At 35.9% G+C, this 22,678-nt stretch overlaps 3 protein-coding genes across 8 annotated transcripts; 1 reads left to right on the forward strand and 2 right to left on the reverse strand.

Annotated features, from left to right (window-relative positions):
* Nucleotides 1–118: 118 nt before the first annotated feature.
* On the reverse strand, nt 119–4,030 carry LOC108854968 (protease Do-like 2, chloroplastic). Of its 2 annotated transcripts, none has more exons than XM_057009066.1 (19): nt 3,806–4,030; nt 3,567–3,713; nt 3,417–3,467; nt 3,257–3,330; nt 3,115–3,178; nt 3,001–3,045; nt 2,799–2,906; nt 2,560–2,637; nt 2,417–2,483; nt 2,196–2,254; nt 2,002–2,101; nt 1,835–1,914; nt 1,685–1,741; nt 1,477–1,580; nt 1,314–1,401; nt 1,140–1,225; nt 1,035–1,059; nt 870–941; nt 119–771 (listed from the first exon to the last, which is right to left on the reverse strand). In XM_057009066.1, exons 1-19 carry the CDS (start codon nt 3,920–3,922, stop codon nt 415–417), a joined length of 1,779 nt encoding a protein of 592 aa, XP_056865046.1. In that variant the 5' UTR covers nt 3,923–4,030; the 3' UTR covers nt 119–414. The 2 variants fall into 2 exon arrangements, with proteins under 2 accessions (XP_056865046.1, XP_018484148.2); XM_018628646.2 differs by having other exon boundaries at nt 3,567–3,722.
* Nucleotides 4,031–4,789: 759 nt separating this feature from the next.
* On the forward strand, nt 4,790–5,418 carry LOC108852564 (uncharacterized). The gene has a single exon (XM_018626065.2). It carries the CDS (start codon nt 4,835–4,837, stop codon nt 5,210–5,212), a length of 378 nt encoding a protein of 125 aa, XP_018481567.1. The 5' UTR covers nt 4,790–4,834; the 3' UTR covers nt 5,213–5,418.
* Nucleotides 5,419–11,275: 5,857 nt separating this feature from the next.
* Nucleotides 11,276–22,552, reverse strand: LOC108853889 (piezo-type mechanosensitive ion channel homolog). 5 transcript variants are annotated; one of them, XM_018627360.2, is made up of 21 exons: nt 22,316–22,552; nt 22,091–22,171; nt 21,841–22,000; nt 21,607–21,749; nt 21,299–21,455; nt 21,026–21,212; nt 20,627–20,742; nt 19,967–20,051; nt 19,648–19,863; nt 19,379–19,556; nt 18,838–18,966; nt 18,575–18,748; nt 18,198–18,431; nt 16,169–17,716; nt 13,578–16,057; nt 13,107–13,502; nt 12,851–13,009; nt 12,141–12,650; nt 11,908–12,058; nt 11,675–11,819; nt 11,276–11,579 (listed from the first exon to the last, which is right to left on the reverse strand). In XM_018627360.2, the coding sequence occupies exons 1-21, from the start codon at nt 22,377–22,379 to the stop codon at nt 11,435–11,437; spliced, it is 7,458 nt and encodes a 2,485-aa protein (XP_018482862.2). In that variant the 5' UTR covers nt 22,380–22,552; the 3' UTR covers nt 11,276–11,434. The 5 variants fall into 5 exon arrangements, with proteins under 5 accessions (XP_018482862.2, XP_056865051.1, XP_056865050.1 ...); XM_057009071.1 differs by lacking the exons at nt 22,091–22,171; nt 22,316–22,552 and having other exon boundaries at nt 21,299–21,451; nt 21,841–21,981; XM_057009070.1 differs by lacking the exons at nt 22,091–22,171; nt 22,316–22,552 and having other exon boundaries at nt 21,299–21,451; nt 21,607–21,983.
* Between the last annotated feature and the right edge of the window lie 126 nt (nt 22,553–22,678).

Below are 22,678 nucleotides of genomic sequence, written 5' to 3' on the forward strand. Positions count from 1 at the left end.
TTCCTTGATATTGAAGTGAGTGCCAGCTTTCTAACTTGTTCCTGTTTCTGCAATAATCTTAGCCGTTTATGGTAAAACTTAAAAAAAAAAGAAAAAGGGATCAGCAGAGATTCTCTGGTTAAATGTAGAGAGCAGAAATTACTGCATTTTCATTTCTCATCAAAATCAGACACTAAATATAAAATGTTGACATTGTTCTACTACACTCAACTGAACACAAGGGAGAGCAATCTTATGGCAAATTTTCTATCAAGTTCTAGTCCCTAGAGATCTGAAGAAAGAATGAACTGAGCTTGGAACAGGTCAAGACCTTATGAATGAGTATGAAGCTGAAAGCTTTCCCATAGGTTATGGAGAGAAGCTCCCAGTAGCTTCCATCTGGCGGGTTTTTTTTTTGTTTCTCTGAACCCTTCCTTATGCCCACACCAGTCCATCGAAGCCAATTTCTAGATTTGACACAGGGCTGTCTCCAAAACCTTGGTTAAGTGCCTGGGTGTCATCAACTGGATCTACATATGGATCACGCAGATCAGCGGATCTTTCTGAGGGAATTCCGTAGTCTTTGAGGATGCACAAAGAAGCAGAATTCGAAGCTTCTCTCTCCAACACGGCCACATAGTTGTCTTCAAACTCAAAAACCAGATACTTGTCTTTGCACATGTCAATGAGGTGTGCCAAGTGATGGATGTTTCTTATATGAGTTCCATTGAACTTCAGGACCTGCTGGTTGTTCATGTCTTCATAGCCAATGTTTACTTCATTTGCCAAAACCTACAAAATATGGTCGTCCAATGAGGAAACAAACTAAAGAGTGCTCTATTACATTCGCCAAAATGCACATGGAAACAAAAACAGTCGTTATGGCTTGCCTGTGATAGGATGACGATTTGTTCTCCTCTGAATCTTGCCACGGAGTAGCGTGCCTTTGTTAACAATTTCAACTACAAAATTGGAAGGAACACAAACTAAGAATGAGAATGCAAAAAAGCAGTTACGCTCGACCCTAACACAAGTTTATTAGAGTGAGAGCTTACGCCTATGGTGTCCTCGCACTCCTCCCTGTTCATTCCCAAAAGAAAACGATTAGGCATTTGCGAAATATTCTAAATTTGCCTTTTTGCAAGCTGAGGAGAACATACTCTATCAGGGGTTCTGAGAGTGGAGTAAACACCAAACCAGCAATTATTATGTATGATGGCTGACCTCCATCAATATGGTACGGGACCTGTTTAAGCATGAAAGGCGATGGAGCTTTAGTCATTAGCAGCTCACTAGGCATGAAGCACGGGAAGGTTAACATGGTGGATGCATACCAGGTGCACTCTTGGCCTCAGAACAACTTGAACTTTCTTAGGTTCTCCTGCTCTAATGATACCAAGCTCTACGATATCACCTGCAAATCTGTGAAGCCACAAAAATGAAGATTTGCAAAGGAAATCATTACACTCATGGACAACAGAAAAGAGAGGCCTTTACTTCTGACTGATGAGGTAACGGAATGCAATGCGTTCACTTGATCGGAAGGGTACAGTTCCTTCACATCCCACACGTAGATCATCAAAACTTACAATCACATCTCCCTGATCCAACAATTAGCACTAGTCAACTAGTACACAAATCAAGGATAAAGAAAAATTTTGGTTGTGGTGGAGCGAAAATCATATGATCAATGCTTTTTTTTTACCTCCTTGAGGACTTTACTTGCATCAGATGTAGGTTCAACTCTTCGCACCAACACACCCTTCAAAATTAAAAGTTAAATCACCTTGAGTAACTAACTGCTAGGAAGGAAAATCCTACACCAGACATACAACCTAGCAAAAAGCAAGTCTACCTCATTTGTAGGCACTTTTAGGCACTCCCGCAGAGCTGGATTTTCCAATTTCTGCAGCAATACTCCAAGGCAAGGGTAACCTGCAGTAGTAATAACTTTTGAAAATTAATAAACAACAATGACAGAAAGGCTCAACGAGAAGATTACGGTAATGAGAAAACTCTCACCAGTGTACTTTCCGTTCCTCTCATAATCGGTCAAGAAGTGAGAAACAACTGTTGTTGGAATAACGTATCCAATATTTTCGGTCTCTTCAGATCTGTAAACCTATAAGAAGTCTCCTGTGAGGAGGGGGATACGTTTGGAAAGAGATAAAGAAAAGAAAAGATACTTAGGTAGCTGAATATCCCAAAGCGATTACCTGGAATGCTACTCCAATACATTCCCCCTGGTCGTTGAAAGCAGGGCCACCACTATTCCCTAAAATCTAACAAGTTTAAGAAGTGGCTATGACAATAATACAGATGAATGTCCTCGAAAACAAACAATTTTTTTAGTGAAAAGAAAAGGTCATACATATTCAAGGCTTAGAAGAAAGTGCAAAAGGATAACAATATAATTAGATATGATCCATCCACTGACCTGGATTTATTGCTGCGTCGATTTGAATTCCAAGCAGGTCAGATGATCCATGAGCATATGATGTTACCTGCAGTGCATTCTCAAAGTCCTTAAAACGTACACAGTAATATAGAGGAACAAAAGTAAAAGATAATGGGGCAAACCTCTATACGAGATACAACCCCTTTTGTAACAGAGATAGTATCTCCTCCTAGAGGATACCCAACGACAGTTACTGAATCCTGCAAATCAAAGGCAAAACTATGAACAAGAGGTATATCCAATGCAGATAGATAATAGAAGCAGGTTGTATGTTATTGGTAATAGTTCATGCCCCTGCCCCATCAAGACCGTCAATGCAGAGGACAAGTAATGTGATGAGAGAAGAGGAGAGGATAAAAACCTGAAGGCGGGGTAAATGGCCAAGGCGAAGAGGTTCAGCTCCTTTCCAGAAATCCTCGCTTTCGACTGAGAGCAAAGCTATGTCACAGTCCACACCTCTTAGTAGAACCTGTACTACATTGCAACTGTGTAAGGATATAGATTATAATTCCCGAGAGTATCAAAGTAGAAGATTAAAAGCAAGTGCATATGAAAAAACGAACCTTAGCCACGTACTTTCTATCATCTCCTCTTCTCTTAACTTTAACCTGATGAAGAAAGAAAGAAAGAAAGTTAGAAAAAAAAAGAAAAGAAAAGGGTAGAGAGAGTAAGAAAACCTGAGTATCATGTTCGACACAGTGGGCATTGGTCAAGAGCTTGCCATCTCCAATCATAAAAGCACTGCAGAAGCAATAATAAACTCATAAGCAAAGACAAAAAAATAAAAAAAAAAAACTGAAAAAAGAAGAGAGAATATGCCTTCCAGTGCTGGTAAACTGTCTTTGCTTCTGCCAAGGGAGGGAGTAATCAGGCGCTGTATGGGTGCAGTACACCTGAGAAACAACAACAACCACCAAGGGAGAATGAATGAATGAATGAAGGAAGCTTAAATTGATTGGATGGAGAGAGAGGGAGAAACCTTTACAACGGCGTCGAGAAAGGAAGCATCATGAATCTTGGCAGGATCGTTCTGCTTTGGAAATGGCGGCAAATATTAGAGATGAGAGACCAAAGTAAATAAATTAAAAAATGTGAAATAAAGAAGAAGAAGAAGAAGAAGAAGAAGTACCCTCAAATCAGAAGAAGGGTGAGAGGAGTCTTTTTTATCCTTTTTCGACCCAAAAGACGACTTGAAAGCCGACATTGTTTGGGTGCCTCCTCCATCATTATTACAATCTTGCTCTTCTTTCACTCTCACTGTTAATCTCTTCAGGTTCTTCTTCTTCTGTAAGATGAGAAAAAACTCAAAAACATTGGAAGCCAAAAAGAAATAAGATGAATTGGGAAATCGAAGGAATCAGAGAGTACCTCTGGGTTTAGTTTAGCTCGGGGCGACGATGCGGCTACAAAACAGAGTGGTGAAGGTTGGAGTTTAACGGGTGCATTTAGGAACGAGAAACAGCAGCATGCTACCGAGACAGCCATTTCCAACTATCGGAGCGGCCGGCGGGCGAGAGACTGAGGAGGGAGAGAAGAAGAAGAGTGGTGAGATGAGGAGAGGAGAGGAGAGGAGCAACTCTTCTTCTTTTTTTTTTTTTGATAATTTTTCTTATCCACTTTTGTTCCTCTCGGGATATTTTGGTAATTGACCTCCAAACTGGATCATAATGGACCTTTAACATCAATGGGCCTGTTTCCGTTTTAAGGCCTGCTTCTACTTGTTTTATACATACAGAGCTCCCCCCCCCCCTTTAACTGCCCTTCTACTTGTTACTAATTTTACTGTAACGGGATGAACAGTTGATTGTATAAAAAGATCTGATCCCTTTCACTAATCAAATTTATATTTCATCTACTCTTTCTCTCCCGCTCTTCACTAAAGGCGGGTACCCCCAAAGTCAATCAAAATCAAAATTTTGTTTGGGGCATACATTATCTACTGCTTTATAACTGATTTCGATTGAAGCATGTCGCAAAATATAAGAAAAATGGTCTAAAAGCTTTGGCTAGTTGTGTCTGGAATTTTGGAACTAGTGCTTCGTCTTTCTAGAAGACTTGAAAAAAAGCATGTGCTTAATATACACTTCATTTTCAAATTTGGCAATTGCTTTTTTTCCTTCTAATTATTATTATTATTATTATTATTATTATTATTATTACAAGTTTCTGTAAAGCACGCACGTTGTCACCGCCCTTCTAGATGCCTTCTACTCGCACGTGATTAATTTACATACAAACTCACGTCTATGCATCATGACTAGGAAAGCGATCGTAAAATATTTTTTTTTTAAAAAAGACATCGTCGTCAACTATAATGGCTACATCGTGCTTGCATATATAATTGTTAACTGCTGGTGACTCTTGTCATAATTCTCTGATCAAGAAATAGAGAAATATATGAACAAAACCAAGTTTGATGTGCCACCGTTTTTGCTCCTCGAAGCATCTGCGGATTCCGATGGCGGAGGCACCATTCAGATCCATGGTTTCCTGGACGACGGCGAATCCATTGATAAGTCTTGTAGTGCCAGTTTGTACGAGACGTCTTGTGTGACGGGGACGAGTCTTTTTCATCCTGAGGAGGAGGATACGGTGAACGAAGAAAGAATATTCACCGCTGTAGCAGAGGAAGATGACGAGGACGGAGAAGGGGAGGTGAACAGCTACATAAGATGCGGGATGAGCCAGCTTGTAAAACTGAGCGTTGATTCTACCCAGGTTGTGAGTGAGATGGACAAAAGTCGAATGTTCTGGGAAGCTTGTCTCGCTTCTTAATATATCAGTCTTATCTTGTCCCGCCGAGAAAACAAAAAAAAATAGAGAGAAAAAACGATCGAATACCCTACTAATACGTCGTCTAGCTTAGGTTAAATACATGTCTAGTTTCCTCTTCTTTTTTTGTGCGGTTTTTGATTGTAATTGTGCCTATGAATGCCCTTATATCCACCCATCAATTGTGTCCATTGAAGAGTCAAAATCTTTATGATGGTGTTCTCTTATAAATCAAAAAAAGGAATGGTAAATTGTAATACAAAAGACTCCAACTAATTTGGACTTAAAACGGCAGCATAATCCCTAGACTTTATTTGAAAATTATTTGTTATGTGTCATCACAGCACTTGGTTTTGAAAAAATGATAACATAACATACTAACAATGATGATATAATTGTAACATGAACACGAACATTAACATTTTATAGAGATTTATATTTTTGTAATTAGTTTTTTTTTTTTAAATATGTTAATAAACTCATAAATTATTACTAATATAACAATAAACAATATAATAGTAAAAATAGGAATGTAATAATATCTATAATTTTTGAAATATTATCTAATTCTAGTTTTATAATATATAATTTTTCTTACTAAAAAATCTTCAAACTTTTACGCAATATTTTTGAAATTTGTAATTTTTAAGCCAATGCTATTAGTTTGTTTCCAATATCTACGAAATTTAGAAATGTTATATTATTTTATGTTTGAATAATTATTTACCTAACAAAATTTTCTCTTAACTTTTTTAGAATTGATTTAATATATTTTAACCAAAAAAATTATAATTTTATATATATATATACATGTTTCCTAAACATTATTTACGAAGTGATTGTTATGTATCATCACCATATTGATTTTGAAAGAAAAAATGATATGACATACTAAAAATGATGACATGACATACTAACAATGATGACATGATTTGAAGCTAATCATTACATAAAACTTACATTTAATGGTGAATTATATTTTTGGTAATTTTTTTAAATATGGCGATAACTCATAAATCATCATTAATATTACAATAAATAGTATAATAGAATATAATAATATTTTACAATTTTTAAATATTATTTAATTATTTTTGTAATTACTTAATTTTTACTATTAAAAAAATCTTCAAAATTTTGTAGTTTTTTCAAAAAATTGTAATTTTCTAATCCAATATGATTAGTTTCTTTTAATATCTACAAATTTTAGAAATGTATATAATTTTAGGTTTTGATAATTATATACTTAACAAATTTTTCTCTTAATTTTATAGAATTTTATTTAATATATTATAATCAAAAGAAGTAGATACGAAATATTTTCAAGATTATAATTTTGATATGCATTCATATTATTAAATATAAATTTAAATAAAAATTATTTATTTTAATTTTATACAAAATTAAATTAAAATTTAAAAGTATTGTAAGCAAACAATAAAATATAAAGCCTAGTATAAGTTTTTTTTAATATAATTTTAAATTTTTATTTATGCGTATGATATGTAGGCAAGCATATAGATAAAACCATGAGATGGCATTATGTTTCCTTTGATTCGTCAAAGTGGTCCAAGTTAATGGGGGGAGGGGAATCTATACTAAATCTAGAAAGGTAGAAACAAATAACTAGGCAGTAGTATAATACAAGTGACAAAGTAATAGTGTTTCAAAAAAATGTAGTAGTGGCTTACTCACTAAGGGTGCTATACTAAACTACTAATGCCTCATTGCTTACCCAATTAGTTGATAGTTATTTTTTAAAGTTAGTTTTAATTAAAAACTAATGTTTTCTTTTGGGTTTTAAATTTAAAATCGATTTCCAAAAATACAAAAAAATAAAGAGTCCATAGCTAACAAAGCTAAATGCAGTAGCAAGAACAAAGTGAAGAAAAGCATGGGTTTATCTTCACACACAGTAGTTGGCTGATGATGATAGAGTCACTCTATTAGAGTCTCAAAACGAACTGTGACGTCATAATTTACCTCGGCTCAGTTTTTCATGCTATATATGTTTTGTTTTATTAACTAGAGTTTTTTACACTCTAAGGCAGTTTTAAGATTTTAATTACAATCTAAGGCAGTTTATGCTTTTGAGGTAGTTTTATGTAACTAGAAACCAACTATTATCAACTAGTTTCTTATCTTTTTTTCTCTTTCTTTTTCCTTTTCGTCTTCTTCCTCATTCATTCTCTATTTTATTAAAAAATTCATATTTGATTCTTAAATTTCTTTTTTCAAATTTTTTTTATGAAATCGTTTTCTCCATCACTCGATCTATCTTTTAAGATCTGTGAAGCTATAGTTTTGAAATATATGTTAGATGCCCAACATGTTCTAAAGTTGTGTACATTCATTAGTGTACATGAGTACAATAAAGGTTAATGTGTAAAGTTGTATATAGTTGTGTACATTCGTTAGTGTATATGTGTACATTCGTTAGTGTACATGTGTTGAGTTAGTGTAAAGTTGTGTATATGTGAATATTCAAGTGAATCATTGTACATGATAGTAATATTTGTATGTACACATGAACATCAGTTGGTTGTACACATGAACATCATTTGGTTGTACGCATTTTGATGGTGTACACATGTACATACTGATAGATACATTACGTAAGGTGGACAATCGTGGTCGTGTACACATGTGTACATTTGTGGTTAGGTACATGTGTATAACCATGTTATGTACAAGATTATATATTATTAATGTACACATATGTTCGAAACATGCTTATTGCACATGTGTACATTGTTTATCCAAATGTATATGAATATTCAATATTCCGCATCTATACCATTTTACTTGTACATGATACACAAATTGAGTGATATTTCATGATTTTAATGTCATTGTACATGTGATAATAAAAAAAATCATCAGATATCACTCATGACATTAAAATCATGAAATATCACTCAATTTGTGTATCATGTACAAGTAAAATGGTATAGATACAGAATATCGAGCATTCATGTACATGTAGACGTACTTCAAAAAGATTACAAATGTTGTTTTACAAATGTAGAAAACATTTTGAAATGCATTACATTTTAAAATATTATAAGTAGCTCGATAATAAACATATCTACATGTACATTATACTATGGTGCAAAATTCAATTAGACATTTTACGAATGGAACCAAAATAATGAAAGTCAAAAATGGACACTGAAGCTGGTGTACATAAAAGTTAAAGGTTAATACTAAGAAGCTGTGTACAAACAAAGATAAATAATGTTTTTTCGTTGCAGTAACGTATAAAATTTATTAACATTTATATGTACATAATGTACATGATGATTGACTGTCCACGTGTATACAATCTTGACTTGACATATACATTGGTTTAAAAAACAATGTGTACACCGATTACAAAGCAGCGATTACAAAATATTATCACCGCAAATATCGTCAACATGTACATTAACACCTTGTAAATCAACTTAATTAGTTGATTTAGATGATTTAAGTATAATTTAATTGTTAATATTATATTTGCATACATAATTGTATAACCAGAGTCTAGAATACATACATGTGTGTATGTGTACATGTTTATATATGTATATGTGTACAAATGTACATGGATATATGTTTATGAAGTTAGTGTTTTTGGACATCAACATCTGTTCATCCAGCCCCCCATATATTACTCTGTTTTTTCTCTGTTTGTAATATTGATATTTTTAACCTAATAAAACAAAAGTTTGGAAATTTGAAAGGAAAATAGAACAAACTTCTTCACAAATAAAAGTATTGTGTCAAAAATAAATAATACAAAAGATGAGGGACCAGATTTTCAAAAATGCTAAAGTTGGCCATTGTTGCTATCGAACTTTTCACAGGTGGTGGCTGTGACAAAAAAAACAGGGCACGGCGACGACAATTGGGGAGATTCAGAACCAGTGCCACAGTTTTGATCAATCTCGTTTTAGAGTTTGAGTCAGAGATATATCCATTGAAAGATAGTTTTTATACATCATGATTATACCACCATCAGAGATATAGCTTTACATATCTCAAAAGATAGATTAGATAATAAAAATACTGATTATAAACATATTTTCTGGAAAAAAATATTCTGAAAAAACAACATCATTTTACAAAAAAAGTTTTAAATTCAAGAAGAAGAAACGAATAAGAAATGAAGAAGAAGAAGAACATGGGACCCACTTTGTCTTCTCTCTTAATTTAAAAACTAGATCTCGACCCGCACAACCTTGCGGGTTTTATTTTCATTTTTATATGTATATATATTTATTTAGATCATTAGTAGTATACATTTTTAATTTTAATCATATATTTAAATATTTATAAAGCTATTTCAAATAAAATAATGTATAGTTTGCATATTGTAAATAATCAACTGTTTAAACCGTCATACGTATTTGTTGCTTTTATTATATATTTATCTTATTGTATTTGCATTTAGTTATTGAACATATTAATATGTGCATGAAAAACATATTTGACAATTATTTTTTTTATTTAATTGATGTTAAATTTTTACCCGTTTTTCAAAGCTGGATTTCTTTTTACCAGTATTTTATATGTTTATTCATTTTACACAATATATTATTATATCTACAAAAGTGAAAGATATGTTAATTTTTATACATGTAGTATATAGTCTGCTAATGTTAAGTCGCTCTATCATATTATATTTTTAACATAAATATTTTCTATTTATGAAAATAGAATTTAGAATTTTATCAATTTAATATAATTTTATCATATTAAGTTTAATATGATAAAAAATTAACATGATTGATTGTGATTATATAATAGATAAAAATAAGATATAATATTTTATTTTTCATTTTATAAAAAACAACTGAATAGATTAATGTATAATAATATTTCAAAACTAATTACGGAATTAGTTAAAATTATTTACATATAATTTTAAAAATTAAGATCTTGTTAAGATCTTTTTAAAAGATTTTTCGAAATTAAAAAAAAAAAAATATATATATATATATATATATAATATTTAAATTTTGAATGAAAAGATATCAAAAAGATATTATGATTTAAAGTAGTTCAAAGTTAATAATGACTAAAAAATGTAGTGTGACCCAAGTCTAGTAGATAGTCCATTTTTAAAAAATCACACATGAATTAGAATTCATGACTTCTGTTTTAATATAATAGATGTATATTTATTTGGTTAGTGTAATGGATATTTATTTAGTTAGATTTTAGCTGAAAATGTAGATTTGGTTAAGAAAAACTACTTTAATAGTGCAAACTGTCTCATTATGTTATAAAAACTTAAAACTTCTTTGTGTGTAATATTTTCTATGTAATATTTTCTATTAACTAAATGAGTTAAATGATTGAGTTTGATTTGACTTGGAAGTTATGTGAATGACTTTTTAATGAACATGAATTATATCATGACTTGATTTTTAGAGTTAAAATTATGTTATATATAAAATTATTTTATTAAATACTAACCATAAACTGTAAGTAATACATAAATTATCTTAAAAATTATCTAAGACTTTTGTAGAAAAATACAGATTATCATATCTAAAAATTATTTAAATTTCTTATATAAAAACATATTGGATCATCATATTTCATAATTTTATTTATCTCTAATTAAGTATTTCCTTTCACATTTGAAATTATTTTGATATTTAATTTTAGATTATGTTCTAAATTTTATTATAATATTTCTAAACTTATGTTATATCAAATTTGAAGTTTTGAATATTGAAACTTCAAATATGAAATTTTACTCTTCAAAACTTTAAATTCAAAGTTTTGAAGTTTTATTTAGAGATCAAAAAACTCAATATTTAAAGTTATATAAATTTTTTGGAGATGCTTTAAGGCGAACTCTAAAAGACACTCCTGTGAATCTCCTCCCGCCTCTATCATAATTTTGTGAACTTCATTCGTTAGAACAATCGACTTTCTACAATAGAATTTTTACTATTTTCAGTGAAAAATATAGGAATATATAGAAATGGGCTACAAATGGTCAGTATGCTTTTTGAACCCATCATCTCTATGACTTGCTAAATACTGTAGATCTTTGTTAGTTGTGACTAGTGAAGAAAAAAATGTCTTTTTTCATTATGACATAACTACATGAATTGCTAATGTATGAACATCGACAAAAAGATGAAATGAAAACCCCAGAATTGTCGCCTATACATAATAAGTGACTCAGTAAGTTAATGTACGAACAAGACAAAGTTCAGTTGGACCTTAAGTATCGTAGTCTAGCTTTGTATACTCGAGCAGCATGTGTGGGGATCTATAGATCTTCACAAGGGTCCAGTATAGAACTTCTTCTACTCCAAGCTCACCCTCTGCTCTCGCCGCATATAAGTCCTCACATATAGCTATTAATCTACATTCAACAAATACAGAGAGAGAGAGAGCATAAAGAAAAATGCAAAACTCTTTCTTTGAACAATGATCGCAGTTTGGAACTCTGGTTGTTACCTGTCACACGAAGGGAGGTTCTCGTAAGGTATTCTCATACGCAGGTCGGAGCATTGAAGCCTGATGAAACGCCCCACTGCTAGTACAAATGTTATATAAAGTCCCCATATACTGAATTTGCTGAGCGTGTCACCCAGAAATCCCTCTGCATAATAATTATTGTTCCAGTTATCATTAAATGTTTAATAGAACATAATGAGTCTCGAGAGCAAGAGATACAAGATCAAACATACGTGGGGGAGTTTCCTCGGACATTATGATAGCAACTGGTCCATCCATACCCTCGCAAGCGCTGATATTTTCAGATGCCTTAAGATTATGGAATGACCACCACGACTTGGTATCTGCATGGTTCATGAGTATGTCTGCACTCACTTCATCTTTCTGTGTACCAATAACAATGTTAAAATAATTTAAGTAAGTCTTTGGAAAATAATTCTTAGTTTTCTGTGCCAAAAAGATTTACCTGGTCCTCGAAAGATCTGACATCACCAGAACCAGTAACACGGAAAAACTTTGGGTACAAGTTATGCACTCTAAATCCATCAATTGAGCCGTTGAGAACCATTTGGACATCAGAGCGTTTTGGAAGGTCCTGAGGGTCCACACTTCTTTCGTACTTGACAGTCTCCTTACCTTTAGGTCGGTCTCGGTTAAGAACCCAAGAAAAGGTGATGTCCATATCTGTGTCCCAGTCGAGGGATTGAATGAATCTGGTCACAACTGTGTCAGGGACAAGCCACAAAACGCTTGCATCAGCTTGGCAGCATATCAGCTGGATGTCATTTTTGTTGTACGTTGGCAAGAAGCTTTGGGACCCGAAATCTAGCCCCAGATCAATGTTATCCCCTGAAATTCTCTCGCACAGTGTTGTTTGGTACAAAGTAAGCTTTCCACCAGCTGTTTTTATATCAATCTGAACGCTCGCATCTTTTATCGGGTTGGCGATGTTTGTTGGGTTACCACTGCTGTACATCTGCAAGGGGGAAGGCGTTACCCAGCTTGTAAGACATCACAGACAATTGTTGTTTAAACCGGCACATAAACTGTTTTTTTTTGTTCTTATTATGCGTGAGAATTCATTTCTCTCACCAACTTTTTGAGAATTCAGGTTCAAATGAATTTTTCAACGAAAGCATTATATTATATTATTTTGCTGTAGGCAGAATCTTTTACCAGCATAGGAGCCCAGATAACGCATAACAAGATGAAGAACAGACATATCCCATTGCAGCATTTAGTCATTTTTGTTTGCCTCTCTCCATGTTTGTGCGTAGCTCGATTTAAAACTGTATCGCATTTGACAAGGTACAAACTCGCGTTTACATCTTCTAACTGCAAACGAACAGAGCTCAAGTCCTTGGCAGTATGTTCAGGCTAAAAATGATCGTAAGAGGGTTCTAGAATACCAGCATGGGATGAAACCACATACCTTCAGCCAGTCATACATAGTCAGTGATGTCGCTGTGCAGGACCAGTCAAGTACACATCTCAATTCATACAGAAAAGGAAGAGCACGGTAAAGTCTGTAGCCATAGTAATTGATCCGTGAAACTTCACTTGTCAAAAACTGCCGATATAAGGTGCTCTTATGAGGTAGCCCGTAGCGGATTTGTATGGCCTGGAGAGCTAGTGACATTGCTTTCGCAAGAAATATGAATCTGAGAGCCAAGCCAGCCGCATGTTGCTGCGTAGGATATATGCTCCAAGCATACTCTGTTACTGCATATGTGAAGAGAATAAGACTGAAGAGGTAGTATACCACTTTTCCAGTCGCAAATGAGCAAAGATAGATGACCCGATCAACAACAATCAGGAAGAAGATAACCTGCCATAAAACCGTTTCATCAGGTTAGGCAACTGATTTGCAAACAGACAAACGAGACTTGTAGAAATGAATTACCATTAGGATAATGACAAAGTCAAATGGGAACTGGTCCACTAGCTGATATACATCGATAAATTCGCTTTTATTTTTGATGACTGATTGGTAGAAAATGGCAACAAGAAAGAAGACAATCAAATCAGCACCAAATATATAGGCATAAAGGTCTGTTTCTCTCTTTCCTCCGCCAATCACAGAGAGAATGGGGTACGGAAACCCAGTTCCTTCACCAAGTCCGCTATGTTGAGCTTTACGAATCTCTTTCGCCACATCCCAGGCTGGGGTTAGTGATTTGTGCCATTCTGCTGTAGAACACTCATTCGTGGGAGACGCGTACTCAACCTCGAGAACAACCAAGGCCTCGTTTGGGGTCTCAGTACTTCTCTCTATACTTTGTACGTGGACCCTGCTAGAGTAAGGACAAAGATCAGGGTTTCCCTTCTCGCATCTCTCATTATGGACAAGCCTAAGTAACTGATTCATTCTGCATTCAACTCTTTCAGGTTGAATTCCATCTTCAGGCCACATGTGAACATCCATTGTCACCTGAACAAAGTAAGGAGGGGATTCTGCTCCACGTGTCAGAGAGATCCAGTACCGATAGATGCTTCTGCTCACCAATTTCACACCATCTCTCAGCTTCTTGAACACATCCCAGACTCTCAGGCTCCAGCTAATTCGTGTAAGGTCCTTCTGGCTCCCACGGGCATTCCGGCGAGAGGCAAAATCAGCAGAAGGAACCCAGTCGCCATCTTTCACTGTTATAACACTCTGTATGAGAGTGGATATATAAACAAGGAATAGAGGCAACGAGCTGACAACAAATGATGATTTGATTCTTTGTGTTGGAAATCCCAGTTCATTAAGAAGAGGTGCATCAACACTCAACCCACAGTGCTGGATTATAATCTGGTATAAATACTGGAGGAGGATATAGATTTCTGTGTAAATTAGCATGACGACCCAGAAGATGTTAGTTGGTCCAGTGTGAACGCAGAGGGCATATAGGAAAAGCGCTGCTAGATAGACCATGGAAAGAAGACTGAAGTTCCACAGAAACGCAATAATAAAGCAGCAATAGCAAACAATATCATTGTTGGACTGCATCCTAGACCATATATGACGAAGGATCCTTCCTATCTGAAAGCTAGTGCCATCACTACTCATGTCAGACTGCAGAGATGTTGACCGTTCAAAAGGTTTGTGTATTCTCTTCTGGCTTTCCATCTCATCATACACCTCATCATCAACAGAGGACTGCTCATTTATATCTGAATTTTCCGGTGAGATGTTTAAGAAATTCGCAAGGTTATTTACTGCCTGATTTCCAATAAATTGCACCTGGGAAACACCATCACCGATGAGTTGCACAGCAGAGATCAACGGATTATCTTTTCCTTCGGACTTTTTTTTTATTTCACGCTCCATAGACATGACATCAATATTCTGTTGAATTTCAGTGATTTCACAGGGAGATACTCCAAATGAACACTCTGGAGAATCTGGTGCTTCTGGAGTGGCACTCATAGGAAGCTCATGAGCTTCAAAAGGATATTGTGGATCCTCGTCAATAGGCTGGTCTTCTTTCCTGTGGACCACTCCATCAATCTCCGGACTGGCTGCACCACTATCTGGAATTAGATACGGACTCCTCCTCCTTCGTAGACCTTCAGTGCGCGGAGAAGCAAACCCAAAATTAGAATCAGAATTCATTCTGTGAAGCTGTACCCGCAGGTTCAACATTTCCGACTTCATCTTTTCCACCTGCAAATTCCGCTGCCGTTTCTTTTCTTCAGCCTCACGAATCTGTTGCAATTGTTCGGTCTTCCGTGCTGCTTTCTTCTCTTGCTCCCGCACAATAGCACCAATTTGCTCCGCTTCAAGATACCGCGACACATAATCAAACTCCTGGGAGGAAAACATGTAGGACTGAAGAGATACTAACATAAATATGATGATTTCAACGAGAGCAGATCTTGCAGTGATTCGAAACCCATAATCATACTTGTAAAATCCAATAACCTCGTAAATATAATCAACAGTTTCACACTTTCCATCATTGAAGTTTCCAACAAATGGAGACTGATATGCGAGGGAAAGAATGATGAGAACAAAATTGTACACCCGCAAGAACCTGAATATTTTGTTCTTCTTCTTCAGTATTTCAAGTCGCATCCGGGCAAAAACAAGTGCGAATGCAAGATAGCCCAGGTGTAGAATGTCGTACTCGAGAGTTCCTGTGATTAGAATCAGAATAAGCACAACATCCAACAGATGGACGTAACAATAAAGCCTCAGGTAATCAAGCACGGTCCACATGCTCTTTGTTTCGAAGGAGAGATCTCTCCAGACAAATGAGTTCTTTCTTTGAGACTTCATCTGATGATATGTCGATGACTCTGAGAAACTAGATATCTGATCAGCCCGAAGTTTAAAACAGGCAAGCATGAACACCACGAAATAGCTAATAAGGGTCCGGGGATCGTCAACTCTCACTCCTGCAAAAAAAAAAACATCAACATCTCCATAGAACCTAATTCTTGGATGTGTAAAAATAAATTTAATGCATAAAGAACAGTAAGTGCTTCAAAAAGCTTGAGGGGTCTTACCAAGCCAGCAGTCCCGGCAAAATTTAAAGTAGTCAGCTGCAATACTCCAGCAGTCATGGCAATGCACGCTAGTTTCACTTGAATCCTGATCTAAAGGCAATAAGTTATTCCACGTGGCAACGTATTCAATTGCGAGAATTGATGCAAACAGAAAAACAACGACAGGCCATAGTTTCTGAATTAGGCGTCTTCTCAAGAGGACACATGCAGCAAGCAGCGCAATATATACCAAGGAGATGGCATTCAGCAAAGCAAAACTTGCAAGAAGCAGCGCTATCATGTTTATCTCAAGGCCATAGAGGTTAAACATGTTCTCAATCCAAAACTTCAAGTAAATATTTAACAGATTCTTCTGCGTTTCAAACCTCTCCTTCTTCAATGCCAGAATCCGCCTCCTGTTCCACTTGTGACTCTCCTTGATGCTTCCCCAGAAATGACCAAATGAAAATTTCTTACTACTGCCACTTTTGGAGCCTCCAGTCGTGGGATGCAAGAAACCAGCTGCCTGATTATCACGGGGAGAGAAGAAAGACCATGAGTTACTAGTAGCCTCGCCTTGTTTCATTGATATAGAAGCATGATCTATGGAAGATGGGTTTTCACCATTAGAACTGGAAGCACTTGCAGTTGTGTCTTCTGCAGAGACAAATAGGGGACAAGGCTCTTCATATTTACCTTTGATAATAGTTAAACCAGGTGTCCTTTCTAGCCAACGAAATACATTGTACTGCAGAGTACAGGCAGCAACAACCAGCACTTTGCCTCGTAGACCTGATTCTATACCCCAAAATCCAGGTTCATATACTCGAAGGCCCAAGTAGAAAGACAACTCGGCATATTTTTGCCCAGGGAACATCTGAGCTTGCATGCCCCACAGTTGGAATAGATACTCAGCAGACACGAGAAATCCAGTATAGATCAAAAATGATTTGGATGGTACTGACGAAGACTTTGGGAAGGCTGTGCAGATGACAAGACCAAGGAGATATACAAATCCAAACACACTGATTGGAGACAAGGATGCATAAAACAATGCCGCGAACAAGATCTTCTGACCATGCCATACCAAAAACCTCTCAAGAAAACCAAAAACTCCAGGATGAACCAAACTAGATTGACCTGGAATGTAATGTCCATTCTGCCTCCTTTCATAGCTGTAAAGTTGCATCACGATCAACACAGCAAGAGATTCCCATACATTATCCAGCAATGGAGCTTCGGAGTTGTAGCCTAAATAAAAGTACAGATCAATAAATCCAGATAACCAGAGCTGGAAGCTGACAAAGCTACTTAAGCAGTAGATAAACATAAACACCAAAACCGCATATGCTTTCAAAGGGAACCACAAGCGTCTCTTAGTTTCCTCAAACATTTGTCTTCCAGTAATCCAGAACAAGAGAAGGAAAATGTATCCAAACGATACATAATTGGGTTTCACCAGGTATACACTTATGAGAATAGTGATGAAGGCAATGTATGTTCCACATGATCGGTACATAGACAGAAACTTTTGCCCAATCGCACTCAGAAATGAAGCAATGTGTCTCTCTACAAAGAAAAAGAAACAGTGATTCGTAAGCACAAATGAGAGAGTAGATACAGAACAGTAAGGACGAACAACACAAATAACTAGAAGATTCTGACAAAGGTCACAAAATGTGCAACTTTTAGATTTTCACAGAATAAAAAGTTATTCCTAGAGCTACCGTGTAAAAATAACGGCACCAGAACTGAACTTATAAGATAAGAAAGACAATAAACTGGCAACTATTCCTTGAAGTTGAAACCTACTACTGAGTCGGTACGTGTTCAAGAAGATATGATTTCACAGGGCTAGAAAACATGAGGACTGGGAAATAAAAGGCTGATAAATGGTATGGCCATGAAAACTAATTGCCGTGAATGCAGAATGCCAGAAAAAAAATCTGGCAGTGGAAGCAAGGATCAGCAGTTGAGGTGCAAAAATAAGATGCGAATAAGTCCCTCATCAAATGTTCACAATAGAAGAGACAAGTAGGAAGTTTTATACCATAAGTAGTATTATCCTGGCTATAACTTGAAGATGGCGATGAGTAGACGGACAAGAGAACTGATTTGTTGAGACCGGCTTTCAATATGCTAAATCCAATTGGAGGGCTTGGTGTATGTCGTACAATTGCTGAGAAGGAATATAACACCTCAAAACCATGATTATGGATAGCACAGAAGCAAGCAAGCAAGGCTATCTCCAAGAAGTCCCAAGAGCTTTCAGACCTAAGGAGACCTGCAATAATTAATAAACAGAGGTATCAGTCAGAACTCTTCCTTACTCTTTTATCTAAGATGACCTAGCAGCTATCTTGGAAAGGAAACTGATGATATGTGAATATAGCATATAATTTAAAAAATACAGAAAGAGAAGAGTACCTAACTGAAACAGAATTTCTCTGCTCACCGAGCCTTGCCGCTTTAAGGAGTTCGACACAAGGTCGATTTCAAGAATGTAAAGAAGTGCAAAATGAATTTCGCATAGAAGGATCAATGACTTGCGTATCTTTCTGTTGATTTTGTGGCTCAACAGATACATAAGGAAGAATATCACTGAAAGATAAGTCCATCATGAAGCATTCATATTTATGAATCCTTGTAAAATTTAAAAAAAAAAGTAATTAGGAGGGGAACAAACATACCATACACTGCATGGACAAACCCAGGTTTCATGGCAATGAGGAAAATCAGTGCGAGCATAATAGCCCGTGAACATTTCCGCAATCCCCAAGCAATGGTTGCGACAACCAACACCCTTGTTTCTTCATCAGCTGTGAGTGTATAATCTCAGCCGTTAAGAGCAGTTTTTCAAATTGAATAAAAAGAAAAAAATTGCAATTGCTACCTAAAATAAGCACGGAATAAACTAAGCCTTTACCAAAGAAAATAATACTCTTACGCTTTTTACCACATATAAATATTCTCAATAATAATAGTATATATCAAAAACTTCTTGTTGATCAAAAAAAAAAAAAATCAAAAACTTCTTCAAAATATATCTTGGATAGAGCTAGCTCTTAAAATGTCTCGGATGTTTTCAGGTTACATGATGCAGAAAAGATGATAGGTTGATCGAGATATACAAATACACCCCTTTTTCTTCCAGATTTAAAGGTCCTGGCAAGCATAGTTTTGGAAGACACCAGATAACTTGCTTTGCAGAAGCATATGTGAGGCTCTTACCTTCAGTATAAGATCTGTCATTGGAAGATCTGGAGCTCTCTTCAGACAGGTAGAGAAAAACAGAGTTGTTCACAAGATTACCCAACGCAACCAACATTCCCAAACCAAATTGTGCAAGCAAAAACAATCCAGGTATAGTGTAATGCCAAAGTCCCACCATCTCCCAAATTTTCATGTCCTGCATATTTACAGCACATAGTGAAGATATGAACCTTCCAACCTTAGTATTCTTTCAAAATACTTGAAATTGCTCATAGATAATATATTACCTTTCTAGCCGTAGTGTTCAGAAAAGAAAATGCTACATTGAATATGTACGTACTGACAGCCCATAAGAGTATAAATACAAGCAGAAGGCCATTTAATCTGTGCAAGCGGAATAACGATGGGAAGGCATAGATAATGTAACCAACATATGCAAGGAGGCCAAAAGCACACAAGCTCGCAAAATGAAAACTCCAGAACGAAAGAGCAAAGAGAGAGACCTGGCAATCATGACAAATAAAAGGTGTGTGAGTTTATGGACACAAATACAATACGATGCTTGAGCTTACACATACACTTTGATACCAGAAGACAATTATATACCAGGAAACCATATGTGAAGAAATTGATACTGAAGCTCTTAAACACAGCTCCCCTCAGTAAAACATTGGTGTGCCTAACACCGGCCCTGAAAATTTGGAATTTACACATTAGTCAGCATAACTATTATACAGACACATGACTGATCTTGTAACGCCCATCCAACAGAACATTTATTAGAATGTGTGAACTAGCTGTACTCCCTAATAGAGTTATACACTTTTGATTTCTTAAATAAAATGTTTCCAGATTTTGCAGTGGCCACCCCGTCCGATAACCAAAGAGTTTCAGAGAAAATTTCATATAGATCAAATTTGTCCCGCTATATATAGTAATTGCTAACTTCTCGATTTTCTACTAAAACTCCCCTTACACATCCTAGAGGTCACCAGTAAATTACATGAGCCTTTCATTAACACATAGCCACGTATTAGAGTTCTATAAACCGAAGAGAGGAGAGTATCTGCCAGTCTACGACCATAAAACGAATCAAATCATGTGAGCATATTCAACCAAGCTTTTCTTTTTCGCTTCAGAGTCACAAACTAATTAATATAAGTAACAAACAGGCAAACTACAATTTCCTTTCAACGCTGAAGTGCTGTGTCAAACACCACAACAGTTCTTAGTATAAAGAGACAGAACAAAAAATATATAGCAGACCTTGATTCTCGAATAAAAAACGAATATTTTGGAGGAAGAAGACGCTCTGCCAAGTTATTTTCACTCATCGACATGATAAAATCCATATCTTCGAGGTCTGACCTTATATAGGATAGCTGCAATTGCAGAAAGACATGCATGTCAAAGTATTGCAGATATACTGATAAAATAGTGTGGAAGCTCGTTAACAGATCAAGATGGGCATGCCAATTAACTAGACGAAAAAACTACACTAGTTGTTGGTGTTCATACACATATAAACAGTTGTTAAGAAACAGTTCATTAATTATCTGGTTGGGTAAAATAAGTTATTTTTTCCAATTGAAAAACATATGTGACTATCAGTTTCGATACTTGTAAGAGAGCAAGCAATAGCAATCCTAGAAGGAAAAAACATACCATGATGTAAAAAAGCAAAAGGAAAAGACCAGAACAAATATCAGTGCCTTGTGTTTCCGCAGAGATTGTGAATAGACCTATAAAGTTTGCTATCCATCGAATCATATCGGAAAAGTTTATTGGTAGTTGATAGAGGTAAAGTAGGACAATGTTGAATCCTGCGTAGATATAAAGAACTCGCCACCACCTTAACAGTACAACAAAAAAGACTGCAGTTGAGAGAAGCAGGGTTGGGTAGCGCTAAGTAAGCATAATGATCAATAAGTTATCCACCTGAAAAGTCCAGAAACGTTGCTTGTCAAGGACCAGTCCACGAGTCCAGCACAGCTGCCAACAAAAAATGGCAAAGAAACCCATGAGGGATTGCAAATCCCCACAGCCAATTGAACTGCTGGTAACAACAAGCAGGAGGCAACCCTAAGATGACTTCCTGAGTCAAAAATGAATGATACAGTGTCAAAATAAGTAGACATCAAACTAGAAAGAGCCATATAGAAGTGCATGGTTCTTCTTAAAATAGACATTACTTAAACAGATGAAGACAATGAGAAAAAGAAGAAGTAAGAGTAAGAATTACAAACCTAGCTGTTGGAAAACTTGTGAAAAGTGAGACCAACGCCATCGAACGAATCGAGAACTGTAAATGTCAGCTAAAGCAACGAGCGATGCTAGTAGTTGTAAAGCCAAGAAATACAAAACAGTGGGGTTTCTCCAGGACTTTAATCTGCAAAACCAATGAATGACAAGAGAGAGAGAGAGAGAGAGAGTATGAAATGGCAGTGGGATGAAATTAAAGATGGGAGGCTAAGACTAACATGATAAAGCCAATAACAGTCATCCAAGAAGAATCTGATGTATCCCAGTCTGGAGCAAGAGTAGCCCAAATGACAAGGTACAGAGCTTGGGCAACAAGTACTGCAAAAGAAAAGATGAAAATGGGCCATAATAGCCAATGTCTCCTCTGAAAACGGTATCCTGACAAAAAAAAAAGAAAGAAATAGTTTGAGAAAGCAAAACCATTTGATAACTGGATTCTTCTAAGGAAAATAGAAGACAAGTGTTTACCAATTTCAGGGGCAATATAGTGAAGGAGGAGAAAAGCTATCAAATCAAAGAATGAGATGACACTCCAGTTAATAAGTGCAGCTGTGGCGGCACAAACAAACGAGAGAGAGAGAGAAATCAAAACGAGAGCTGAGAGATGTTAATAGTGTGGCGCATTGATTTTAATTGAAGCAAAAGGGTGGTGGGTGATTTTGCACAACTTATAGCTACAATCAATGTTCGTACCTGCGAGAAGTAGCGAAGGCAAGAGGAAGCCGATGAGAAAACTCGACCATGTCCCAATTCCCATCGAATCAAATAGATCCAACTTTGCTTTTTCCCCCGCCCGCCGAGGACGAGGTGGATGAGGAGAAGAAGATATCAAAAAAGGTATTACTGGGATTTGGGATTTGGGATTTGGAATATGGAAATCGATCGAGGAAGAAGAATACAATATGTTCCTTTGAGCGTAGCATATAGTATACACCCGAGAGAGAGAATACGCTAAACCAATCTAGAACCGACACACAACTGTATCCACCCGATTTGCTGGAATTAAAAACTCATGTTCGTACCGGAATTCGGTTAGCATTGTACCGGTTTTAGTTT

Source organism: Raphanus sativus, chromosome 4 (assembly GCF_000801105.2).
Source record: "Raphanus sativus cultivar WK10039 chromosome 4, ASM80110v3, whole genome shotgun sequence".
Taxonomy (NCBI): domain Eukaryota; kingdom Viridiplantae; phylum Streptophyta; class Magnoliopsida; order Brassicales; family Brassicaceae; genus Raphanus; species Raphanus sativus.

Bases quoted from the DNA above. Each gene is read 5' to 3' on its own strand.
- LOC108854968 (XM_018628646.2), bottom strand. From the start codon at position 3,922: ATGGCTGTCTCGGTAGCATGCTGCTGTTTCTCGTTCCTAAATGCACCC. The intron at 1,581-1,684 runs GTAAAAAAAAAG...TTGTTGGATCAG, and splicing joins CAAGTAAAGTCCTCAAGGAG to GGAGATGTGATTGTAAGTTT. The intron at 1,226-1,313 runs GTATGCATCCAC...ATGCTTAAACAG, and splicing joins TGAGGCCAAGAGTGCACCTG to GTCCCGTACCATATTGATGG.
- LOC108853889 (XM_018627360.2), bottom strand. From the start codon at position 22,379: ATGGGAATTGGGACATGGTCGAGTTTTCTCATCGGCTTCCTCTTGCCT. The intron at 21,456-21,606 runs GTTTGTAATTCT...TTTTTGACTCAG, and splicing joins ACAAGTTTTCCAACAGCTAG to GAAGTCATCTTAGGGTTGCC. The intron at 17,717-18,197 runs GTATAAAACTTC...TTTTCTTTGTAG, and splicing joins CCAGGATAATACTACTTATG to AGAGACACATTGCTTCATTT.
- LOC108852564 (XM_018626065.2), top strand. From the start codon at position 4,835: ATGAACAAAACCAAGTTTGATGTGCCACCGTTTTTGCTCCTCGAAGCA.